The 12,075-nt window shown below is 43.2% G+C and overlaps 1 protein-coding gene across 3 annotated transcripts in view; it reads right to left on the reverse strand.

Annotated features, from left to right (window-relative positions):
- Positions 1–9,401, reverse strand: part of Exoc6b (exocyst complex component 6B) — a 424,430-nt gene extending 415,029 nt beyond the window's left edge. Inside the window, exon 1 of one of the 3 annotated variants that reach the window (XM_021164559.1) lies at positions 9,184–9,401. In XM_021164559.1, the coding sequence (XP_021020218.1) occupies positions 9,184–9,293 (110 nt within the window). In that variant the 5' untranslated portion in view covers positions 9,294–9,401. The remainder of the gene's footprint in view (positions 1–9,183) is intronic. The other 2 variants (XM_029478862.1, XM_029478861.1) reach the window with 2 other exon arrangements.
- Between the last annotated feature and the right edge of the window lie 2,674 nt (positions 9,402–12,075).

Genomic DNA, 12,075 nt, shown 5'->3' on the forward strand with positions numbered 1-12,075 from the left:
CAGGATATCCAAGATACAGTCCACAGAACTCAAAGAGCTCAACAAGCTGAAGTGCCCAAGTGAGGACACCTTAGTCCCACTTGGGAGAGAGAAGAATGCAATCACAAGTGGGGAGGGAGGGACCTGGAAGGGAAAGGAGATNGGGTGGGAGAGGAGTGGGGGGTAGAGGGGAACCTGATCTGGTATTGAGTGAGGGAAAGGACTGAAGCCCTGAGGGCCAGCAGAAAGAATGTAAACAGGCAACCTCAGGAAATAGGAGGTTGGGGGGACCCCTCAGAAGGCTTATTTCATTTAATAAAGTGTCTTCCAGATTAAATCCTTTAAGTATGAGTGGCCGTTTACTGTGTGTACACATGCATGCTTGTAAACACCCTGTTACCTTCATCTATTGCTGAATCATACTGGTTCTACTTTTAACTTTTTGAGGACTCTCCCCACTTTTCCATAATGGCTGGACCAAGGCACAATTCCAGCAGTCTATAGCGATTTTCATTAGACCTTTACCAACACTTACATTGTCTTTTTTTTCTTTCTTTCTTTTTTTTAATCGTGGTCTTATACAGTGCAGGCTCCTCCTGAACTCCTGGTTCCTCTGCTTCTACCTCCCAAACACTGGGATTAAGGCGTGCATCACCAAGCTGTGTTTCTTTTGTCTTTTTCATAATGATCATCTGAATAGGTATGAGGTAATGATGTGATATCTCATAGCAGTTTCAATTTCATCTCCCTGATGATTAGTGATGTCAAGTATTTTTTCATATAACTACTAAAAATAAAAAGCCAACTATCTGATTCAGTACTAGTCACACATATAGATACTTATACTTTAAAACTGACTTAAAAGTTCAAACAAAATAAAGCCCTTACTTAAAAGGATATTCTTTCCCTAGAATGCAAGAAACACTTGGCAACTCCCTGCTCCATAAAAATGGTCTTTTCTGGATGGAAAGCTGACCTGAACCATTATCTTAAGAAGTCTTTACCCACCCTTAGGAGTGTACAACTGCCCTTTCCTTAACACACACACACACACACACACTTATTTACACTATTTGCATTAAACCCTTTTCTCCATCAACTCCAACTTTCAGAAAAAAAAACAATTCCACTCATCTTCAATAGAAAGAGTGTAGTAGATAGGGTGCTGGTAGAACACCTGAATACAAGAAACCCAGAGTTACATACAAAACAAATGAGCAGCCTGAGCTTTGCTGAGCCAGGAGAATGTAAGCAAACAAGTAGGTGGTGGAGCAATGGGAAGGAAAGAAGCAGGCAAACAGATGGTGAAGAGATGGGAAAGGAAGAAAAGCCAAGCACTATGAAGAGGCATTGCTGTTCTTGCTCCTCAGGAAATGGTGAGTTACTCTGTCCACCAATAGATCCCTTAACAAATACACGTGCCAGTGGGCCCATGCCTACTCCTTTGAAAACACTGACTACTGTGTGAGCTGCTGTGACTCCCAGAGCTGCATCCTAGCCCAGGCAGTTGAGCAGTACCTGCAGAGTTGGAGACCCACACCTGACTCACCATGTCCTGCTCTGTTTGCTTCTCATCACTGACCTTTTGCTAATCTCTCTAGTTGTTTATTGTGGTTGTTCAACCATGAGACTGGACAACTCTATGTTGAATTACAGTTTTTCCAAGCTCTGTCTAACTTTGACCAGGGGTTTATCTCCTTTGGAATCTTTGGGTTGGACAAACATTTAACCATCCTACCTTTCAAAAGAAGATGTCATTGCTGATGCACAGGTGGCAGCACGGGTGCCACTACCATGAGCAAGTATGTGATGAAGAAATGGGAGAGAAAGAGAAGCAGAGCAGCTTGTGCACTACGAAGAGAGGAGGAACTGGAGACAGGAGAGTAGTGAGGAACAGCCTGATGTAAGTAGCCTTTGCTGCCACCTGAGGCCACAGTGATTGCCAGACCCATGCTGCCTCCAAGAGCTATCTATGTCTGGGTCCATGGCCCTGCGGCAGCAAGGGTCTGTGTCAATCAACGGCCATATTACCATCAAAGTGCATGTGGATGTCCCTGATATGGGCTGCTGCCTGGGGCCAGGGTGACATCCAAGGACTGAGAAAAACTGGCCCACTCCTCACCTGAGAAGGTGGGACAGCTAATTCCAAAAGCAGGAGAGCTGGCTCTGCCTCTCAGTGGCTGTAGCACTCAGGTATCCCTGTACTTTACCTGGGCAGTACAGTAGAGGTGGGACAGAAAAATATATAACCCAAACATAGTGATATTCACTTCTTAGCAATAAGCTTGGCACACACACACATAGTGCATACATTCATCTAGACTAGAAACCATGGAGACTGAACACATGCTGCACTAAGGAAGTAACCTATTACTTTTCGTTGTGGTGGTTTGAATGAGAATGTTCCCCAACCATAGGCTCCTGTATCTGCATGCTTAGTCCCCAGTTGATGATGTGTTTAGAAGGATTAAGAGGTGTGACCTTGTTGGAGAAGGTGTGTCCTTGTTGGAGGAAGTGAACTTGTTGGAGAGGGCGAGCTTTGAGGTTCAAAGGAAGACCCAGTGCTTCTCTGTCTGTCTGTCTCTGTCTGTCTGTCTGTCTGTCTGTCTCTGTCTGTCTGTCTGTCTCTGTCTGTCTGTCTGTCTCTGTCTGTCTGTCTGTCTGTCTCTCTCTCTCTCTCTCTCTCTCTCTCTCTCTGATCCAACATCCTCTTCTAGCCTCCACAGGCACTGAACAAACACATAGTACATAGACATACACTTAAAAAATTAAATAAAATTCTTAGACTCAGTGAAATGATTCAATGGATTTCAAAGACACTTCCCACGCACTAGAGTTCAATCCTTGGGATCCCCTTGGTAGAAAACGAGAACTGACTCACACAAGTTGTCCTCTGATCTTCATATGCCCACACACACTATGGCACACTCCCAAAAATAAATAGATAAAATGTAATTTTAAAAATATTTTTTAAAGAAGATGGGCAAGATGGCCTTGAGGGTATAAGAGCACTTGCTGTCTGGAAATCAGTCTGGCGGTTCCTCAGAAAATTGGACATAGTACTACCGGAGGATCCAGCAATACCTCTCCTGGGCATATATCCAGAAGATGTCCCAACCGGTAAAAAGGACACATGCTCCACTATGTTCATAGCAGCCCTATTTATAATAGCCAGAAGCTGGAAAGAACCCAGATGTCCCTCAACAGAGGAATGGATACAGAAATTATGGTACATTTACACAATGGAGTACTACTCAGCTATTAAAAAGAATGAATTTATGAAATTCCTAGCCAAATGGATGGACCTGGAGGGCATCATCTTGAGTGAAATAACACAATCACAAAAGAACTCACACAATATGTATTCACTGATAAGTGGATATTAGCCCAAAACTTAGGATACCCAAGATATAAGATACAATTTGATAAACGCATGAAACTCAAGAAGAATGAAGACCAAAGTGTGGACACTGTGCACCTTCTTAGAATTGGGAACAAAACACCCAGGGAAGGAGTTACAGAGACAAAGTTCGTAGCTGTGATGAAAGGATGGACCATTTAGAGACTGCCGTATCCAGGGATCCATCCCATAATCAGCTTCTAAACGCTGACACCATTGCATACACTAGCAAGATTTGCTTAAAGGACCCAAATTTAGCTGTCTCTTGTGAGACGATGCCGGGGCCTAGCAAAAACAGGAGTGGATGTTCACAGTCAGCTATTGGATGTATCACAGGGCTCCCAATGGAGAAGCTAGAGAAAGTACCCAAGGAGCTAAAGGGATCTGCAACCCTATTGTTGGAACAACATGATGTACTAACCAGAACCCCGGAGCTCTTGTCTCTAGCTGCATATGTATCGAAAGATGGCCTAGTCGGCCATCAATGGAAAGAGAGGCCCATTGGACTTGCAAACTTTATATGCCCCAATATAGGGGAATGCCAGGGCCAAAAGAATGGGAATGGGTGGGTAGGGAAGTGGGGGGCGCTATGGGGGACTTTTGGGATAGCATTGGAAATGTAATTGAGGAAAATATGTAATAAAAATATTAAAAATCAAAAAAAAAAAAGAGCACTTGCTGAAAGCCTGAGGGCCTGAGCCCAATATCAGAATTGGAAGGAGAATGAATTCCATAAAGCTGCCCCTAACCTCCACCCAAGCGCCATAGCATGGATGCACCCCCATACACATCACACACACAATGACCCTGATTCCACAGGGCTCCACAGCACACAGGCACCCCCACACTTATCATACACACACAACAATAATAATTTCAATCATAAAATATAAAATGTTACTAAAGAGATTACTGTTATAAAAATAAGTAATCTATAATGAATGATGTCTTTCCCTTCAATGACTACCAAGGACAGACATTATTGGAGTCTACTAAAAGACTTTCATATATTTCTTTCACATTAAAATTGGTAACAGGACCTCCTTTGTCTAGCCAAATGCTACAAACTGTTAAACACTACCAACTTGCTAAAATTCATTATTAGTATTAATGATAGATTCTTTTGGTCCCTACTCAAGGGAGTTAGAGGCAGGAATATATCCGTAATTCAAGGGCAGCCTCAAATATATGGCAATTTTAAGGACAGTCTAGGCTACCAAAGACCTTGTCTCAAAGATAAAAATGAAACATCCTTCTGATATCTATTTTTGTATAAATAAGTGAAAATCTTGGAGAATGGGCAATCTGATTTCCTAATTGGCAGCTGCTAGACCCTCCCTTGCTCTCGTTGCCTTCAGCAAAAGGGCTATCAGCCAAGCAGACGGCCAAATCGCCCTTATACCACTGGACATTTGGAACACTCTGCAGCTGCCTTGGGGAAGCTACACAATGACCCCAACTGCTTGCTTGCTCTGATCTCCAGAAATGAAAACATATGTCCACACAGAAAACAAAACATAGATCACTGTTCACAACAACTACAAAATGGAAATGATCAAAATATACATCAATTTAATGATCAAATAAAATTTTATGGACATAAAGTATGTCTGTAAAATGGAGTATTATTCAGCAATGGAAAGAAATGAAGTACAGTTACGCACCCGCACGGATAAGCCTTGAGAACATTACCATAGTAACAAAAAAANAATAATTCTTGTATAAGGCTGTTTACACAAAATGTCCACCTGTCTAAACTAGCCAAACGCATAGAGAAAGCAAGAAAGAAGCTGGGTGTGGTGATGCATGCCTGCCTGTAAGCCCAGCACTTAGGAGATGGAGGCAAAAGAGTCTGGAATTCAAAGTCATCCTAGGCTACATATAACAAGTTCAAAGCCACCCCTGAACAACAACAAAAAAAGTAATAAGATAGTAAGAAGGCATGGAGGAGAGGAAACAATGAAAAGTGACTCTCACAGAATGTGTTTCTTTGGGAAAAGATAAAACGGTTCTAAATTAGACTATGGTCACTGTTGCTCAACTCTGTGAATATGCTACACGTCATTCAGTCATACGTTCTAAACAATATGTAAATCACGTTATACGAATTATAGCTCAACAAAGCTACTTTTTTCAGACGGGATTTCAAATCCCCCTGGCTGGTTTTAAACTTGCTGTGTAGGCAACCATGACCCTGAGCTCCCAATCTTCCTGCCTCTACCATCTTAGTGCTGGGACTGCAGGCATGAACCTCCACACACGGCTATAAAACTACTTTTTAAATGGCAATATATGTCAGTATTCAAGTTAAAAATTTAAAAACAAAAATTTAGATACAATTAGAGTGAATGCTAATTGCTCTGACCCATCAATCAAAATAAGGAAATGACTACTAGTAGTTAAATGTGATGTATAAAAGATATAGAGAGATGGCTTAGCGCTTGAAAGCACTACCTACTCTTCCAGAGGACCCAGGTTCAATTCCCAGTATCCACACAGCAGCTCACAGCTATCTGTAGGACCTGTTCCAGGGGATTTGCCACCCTCAAACAGATATACATGCAGGCAAAACACTAACAGATATAAAATAATTTTTATAAGAGTAGAAATACAGACATGGAATTTGAAAAATGAAAATGTAGGCTGTTGTTCATATTCATAACTGATTTAGAATCAGAATGAATGTACTTGGGATGTGAGGGTAATCTGCTTGTGACATCTGTAACCCCACTGATCACTACGGCTGACTGGGCTGATATGGCTAGCTAGGCAGGTGTTCCCTTCCTTCTTCACTGCTCAAGAAGCAACCTTCCCAAGCTGCACTGAGGAGAACCTCCACGAATGGAGGACTCTCTTTAGCCAAGGGTTTAACTGTGGTTGTGTCTCTATGTCATAGCCTCAAAAGAAGTTCTCAGCCATGTACGGTTGTGGTGCATGCCTTTAATNAAAGCTGGAGAGGTAGAGGCAGGCAGATCTCCATGAGTTTCAAGGCTAGCCTGATCTATTTGCTAAGTTCTAGGACAAACGGAGAGCTACATAATAGAGAAACCCTGTCTCAAAAAAAAAAAAAAAAAAAAAAACAAACAAACAAATAAATAACACAAATCCTTGAGCCGGAAACAGCAGGTCTCTGGTTCAGCAGGTAAAGAAAGGCACTTGTTATAGAGCCTAGCGACCTGAGATCAATCCTCTGAATTTACATGATAGAAGAAAAGAACATACCCTGCAAGTTTCCTCTGACCTTCAGAGTGTGCTATGGCATCAGCATGTGTGTGTACACAAACACATACATACATATGTACATACATACATGAATGTTAAAAAAATTTAATCCAAATCTTTTTTTAAGATTTATTTATTATTATATCTAAGTACACTGTAGCTGTCTTCAGATGCACCAGAAGAGGACATCAGATCTCATTACAGATGGCTGTGAGCCACGATGTGGTTGCTGGGCTTTGAACTCAGGACCTTAGGAAGAGCAGTCTGTACTCTTAACCACTAAGCCATCTCTCCAGCCCTAATCCAAATCTTCTAATACTATAGCCAGAGAAAGCAACTAAACCTAATAGGGTCATGTGATAGCTCCTGCACCTTTTTTATTGTTACTAACAATGTCCTCATAAAGTAAAAGACTTCATAATTCACACACTCACACAGAACCAGAAGAAAAAGAATTCAGTTATAATAATGAAAAAAATTGGGGGAGAATAGGTAACACGTTTAAATTATAATGTATATATTACTAAAGCCAAGATACCAACATGATTAAGTTACAATGTATTACTAAAGCCAAGAAAATTAAACAGCAAAATTCAGTTTATACAAATACACACTACTGGAGCCTGGACATAGAGCTCGGTTGGTCGAATGCTCACCCGACAGGCAGCAGTGAGCCTGTTCAGTCACTAGCATGACTGTGATAAAACTAAGCTTGATGAGGCTAAACTATGATCCCAGCTCTTAGGAAGTATGATGAAGATCAGAAGTTCAAGGGTACCCTCAGCTAGAGAGCAAGTATGAAGACAGCCTGGAATACAGGAAACTACATCTCCATGCTAGAAATAAAAGACAAAATGTACTACTATTTCACTGAGGGCTAACATACTAAATCACAGTAATCTAAATTAAAGTTATTTATTACATAAAACAACAGCAACCAGAAACCACAAGCAACTCAAGACAGCATGTCCTGATAAGAAATCCTTCCTAAAACTCTGGTGATTCTAAACCCTCAACTCAGCAGATAAAGTTCTTGACATAACATTTTCAGTCACTCTACTATCACTTTAGTTACTGAAAGCCAAATAGTAATAGCCACTAATAACATATGTAGGAGAATATTAGTGTGTGACACTGGGCTTTTAGAAAGAACTACGACGAAATGTTAAATCGCTGGCCTTTCCCACAAGAAAACAGTAAAGGAGAGGAGCATGACCAAGATCATGGTCATGATAGTGATTCAGAGGAAAAGGAATCAACGCTGTGAAAGTACTGGCACAATAAAAAACGGGAGTTAAAAATCACCTGGGGGTGGGGGGAAGGATGGGATTCAACTCAGTGGAAAAGCATTGTGTGGCATTCCAAGACCCTGGGTTGTGGGGGTGGGCAGAGGGGAGGAAAGACAAATTACTAAGGACAGTTATTTCCAGGAATGACACTGAGAAAACTTGCTTGGCACCAATAATGGAGCCTGGAGAAAAATGCTGTGCAAGTGAAGCTAAAAGTAAAAGTCCCCAGCCTTTGGTCACTCATGACTGGGACAACTCTCCCCATGAAAATGCCAACACTGATTAGTGATGCTCTATGGAGGGAGGCGCATTGATGATATATATTGTACAAGGAGGGGTAAAGATGATTTTCAACTCATGTACTGAACAGAGACCAGAAAGTACTACAGGAAAGGATTGGGAGGAACTAGTTCTAGGACACCAGGAAACTGAGGGGTGGGGGTGTTCAAAATTGGGCTTGCTGAATAATTTTCAACAGGAAGTACAGCAGATGGTAAGCCCCAACTAAGGCAGAACAAAAGTAGCGAAGAATCTGTGGGCTGTGCACAGTTCTGCTGAAGAGGGCTTGCCTGGCACACTGCAAGACACTGTGTTCCATCCACAACACCACAAAAAATTAAAAAGATGGAAAGGCAGGGTGTTCAGTGCAGAGTGCCTGAGCTGGGAATGAGAAACCCATTTCCCTTCCTCTGCGACCTTGGATAAGTCACTCCTCTTCCCGGCATCTCATCTGATACAGGGGGAACAGTAACTGTACCCCAGCGGTAGGATTGCTCAACGGCTTCCATAGATGTATTTGCACATGAACTCACACAATGCCTCGCGCTCTGTGTAACAAGTGCAAGGTAATTAAACCGAGAAAGGCCGGGTACGTCCTGACATCTCCACGGGCAATGCAGGTGGAAGCTCTCGGAGAAGGTGTCAGGGGAGTGAACACAGAGCATGTCCAGGTAGTGGCAAGGTCCTGAGACCACACCTGGACTGGGTCGTGCTCACGAACTGGGCTCTCAGGCGAGGGAAGGTGGGAGGACACTTCCTCCAGGACCGAGAAAACCGGGACGCTCTCGGAGGACCTGTGATGGGCAGTTCCACCGCGCGCAGAGCCGGCGCTTGCTCCTGACTGAAGAGCTGCTAACCAAAGGGAGCGGCGGCCCAGTAGAGCCGCGCCTCACCCTTTCTCCTCGGAGTAGCTCCCCAGCAGGGCCTCGCCCAGGACGCGGGACACCCGCGACTCTCCCCACAGCCAGCCGCCGCGCTCCGCCTGCTCCAGCCGACCCGGCCCCGCCCCAGTACCTGAGCGTGGGCCCGATGCAGGCCGTGTCTGTGCTCTCGATCTCCCTCAGGATCCGCTCGTGCTCCGCCGCCGTCTCCAGGCTCTCCTCCGCCATCTTCGCCCGCTCCATCGCAGGGCGCTGCCGCGCGGCCCTCTCTCAGCGAGTACCCCACGATCCCTCTGCCCAGGATCTGCGGCCGCTGGGCCAGCACCCCGCAGCGCGACCCCGCCCTCGGATGCCACGCCCCCTGGCGTCAGCCCGGCCGCGAGCGTAGCGCGCAGCCCACTGGGATTCGTAGTTCTCTGGGTCAGGCTGAACTGGATTCTGCCCGTTCACACACACTGAATCTGCGCAGATTGCCTCTACTTTGGTATAGATGCAGAGCTTTACGACACATGTATACAGTGACATCAAATCAGGCAGTGGTACTAACCCAGCACATTTTTTTTTAATCGTTTATGAGTATTTTGCTTGTATGTATGTCTGTGCACTACATGTATGCATGGTACCCAAGGAAATCAGAAGAAGGTATCAGATCACCTGGGACTGGAGTTACAGATGGTTGTGATGTCACTAGTAGGTGCAGGGAAGAACCACAGTGTTCTTATCAGCTGAGTCTTCTCTCCAGCACCTAATATGAAGCCTAGGCTGGCCTTGCACTTATGATCATCCTGTTTCCACTTCTTTTTTCTTTCTTTTTTTTTTTTTTTTTGAGATTATAATATAATTATAAGATTTCTCCTTTCCCTTTCCTCCCTTCAAAGCCTCCTACATACCCCTCCCCCACTCCTCTTCAAATTCATGGCCCCTCTATTCACTGTTATTGCATGCATATATGCATATAAACATATACCTAAATATGTTCAGTTTGTATAATGTAACTTGTATGTATGTTTTCAGTACTGGCTGTTTCTGCCTCCACTTCTTAATCATTTCCTATGAGCAAGACCCACCACAACCAGCTTTCTTTTCTTTTCTTTTCTTTTCTTCTCTTGAGAAGAGGTCTCATTATGTAGTCCTAGATAGAATTGAAATTCATTATGTAGATCAGATTGGCCCTGAACTCACAAAGACCTACTGCCTCAGCCCTCCAAAGTTCTGTATTTAAAGACATCTACCACCACATTTGGCCTTTTTTTATTATTAAAATAAAATTACATCGTTTTTCTACATTCCTTTTTCTTCCTTCCAGTCTACCTATGCACCCCTCACCTCCCACCCCAAAATCCTGACCTTCTCTTCTCTAATTGTGTGTGAAGGTGTGGATGTGTGTCTACACATAAATATACAGTTACAAGCTGCTGAGTTGTTCAGTGTTGCATATATGTGATTTCAAGGCTGGCCACTTGGCATTGGATAACCAGCATAGAGCTCTCTCTCTCTCTCTCTCTCTCTCTCTCTCTCTCTCTCTCTCTCTCTCTCTCTCTCTCTCTCTCCTTTAGTTGCCTACAGTTCATAGGTGAATCTTCCCTGTAGTTTTTAGGAAACAAAATCTCACAGCACATTTCCTGATCCTCTGGCTTTGAAATCTTTCTGACCCTCTCTTCAGAAATGTTCCCTGAGTCTTGGGTGCAGGAGTCGTGTTGTAGATGTATCCATTGGGACTGAGAACCCCATGGTCGTTCTTCTCTGTATTCTGACCATTTGTGGTATTCTGGAATGGTCACTGTCTGTTGCAAGAAACTTCTTTGGTGAGGTTGGGAGCCACACTTAAACTGTGGTTATAAGGTTATTTAGAATGCTTTTAGCAATTATACTGATTTACTAAAGTAGCAGTAGTAGGTTCCCCTCTAAGATCCATAACCACACTAGCCCCAGCTAGTTCACTAGGCTTCCAATACCAGGAATGATTTTCCCCCTGCCAAGTGGGCTTTAAATGCAATTAGACATCTTCTGGTTACAACCAAAATATGAGGGCCATTATTGTGCCTTTGGGGATCTCTGACTATGCTGGTAGTTTCTGTAGTTCTTAGGACTGTTGGTTGTCTCCCTCTACTAGTACTTGGAATAGCACCTTCCAGTTCTATGAAAGTTAGTCCTCAGGGAGGAGGTTTTCAGGGCAGATCCAGCTCTGGGTCCTATGTTCAAACTGCACAGTGTCTTCAACAATAGACTTAGCCTCAACCTCTGGCAACCAGGGGCAATGGTAATAATCTGTATTGTTTCAGGAATCTCTTGGGCTACCCTGACCAACAATTCAAAAGGTGGCTTCTTGTATCGAGTACTAGATTTTTTTTAATTAGGTAGTTTATGGCTCTTAAAGGGAACATTGTCAGCCCAAGTGGCTTAACTTCATTTAAACTGTATATTCCTATGTATACATGCATTTGTATCAAGTGTAGTTGGGGGTGAATGAAAAATATGATGCCTTGTAGCTTTTACAAGCATCCTTAGTAGCCAGATGGTAAAACGTGTCATTAATCCCAGTACACGGGAGGCAGAGCCAGGCAGATCTCAACACCAGCGGAGGAGTGAGACTTGAGGATCACTGTGAGTTGGAGTACACACTGGGATTCATGGTGAGTTCCATGTCAGCCTGGATTGTAGAGTGAGACCCTACTGAAGAAAGAAAAGAAAAGAAAAGAAAAGAAAAGAAAAGAAAAGAAAAGAAAAGAAAAGAAAAGAAAAGAAAAGAAGGAAGGGAAGGAGGAAGGAAATGAGGCCAGCAATGTACCTTAGAGAAAAATTGTGCCACAGAGTGAATGCATTTGTGCTTTATCCTAAAGTTCCACTAATCTAACAGACCATGTATCAAAATTTACCTAGAAACACATTTGTGATTTTTAAATACAGACTGGAAGCTTACCTCTGGAAACTGATTCAGTCACTTGCATTTCATAAACTCCCCAGAATGCAATGTATTTATTTTTTATTTGTGTGTGTGTGTGTGTATGTGTGTGTGTGTGTGTGT

The sequence above is a fragment of the Mus caroli genome, chromosome 6, assembly GCF_900094665.2.
Source record: "Mus caroli chromosome 6, CAROLI_EIJ_v1.1, whole genome shotgun sequence".
In the NCBI taxonomy this organism is placed as follows: domain Eukaryota; kingdom Metazoa; phylum Chordata; class Mammalia; order Rodentia; family Muridae; genus Mus; species Mus caroli.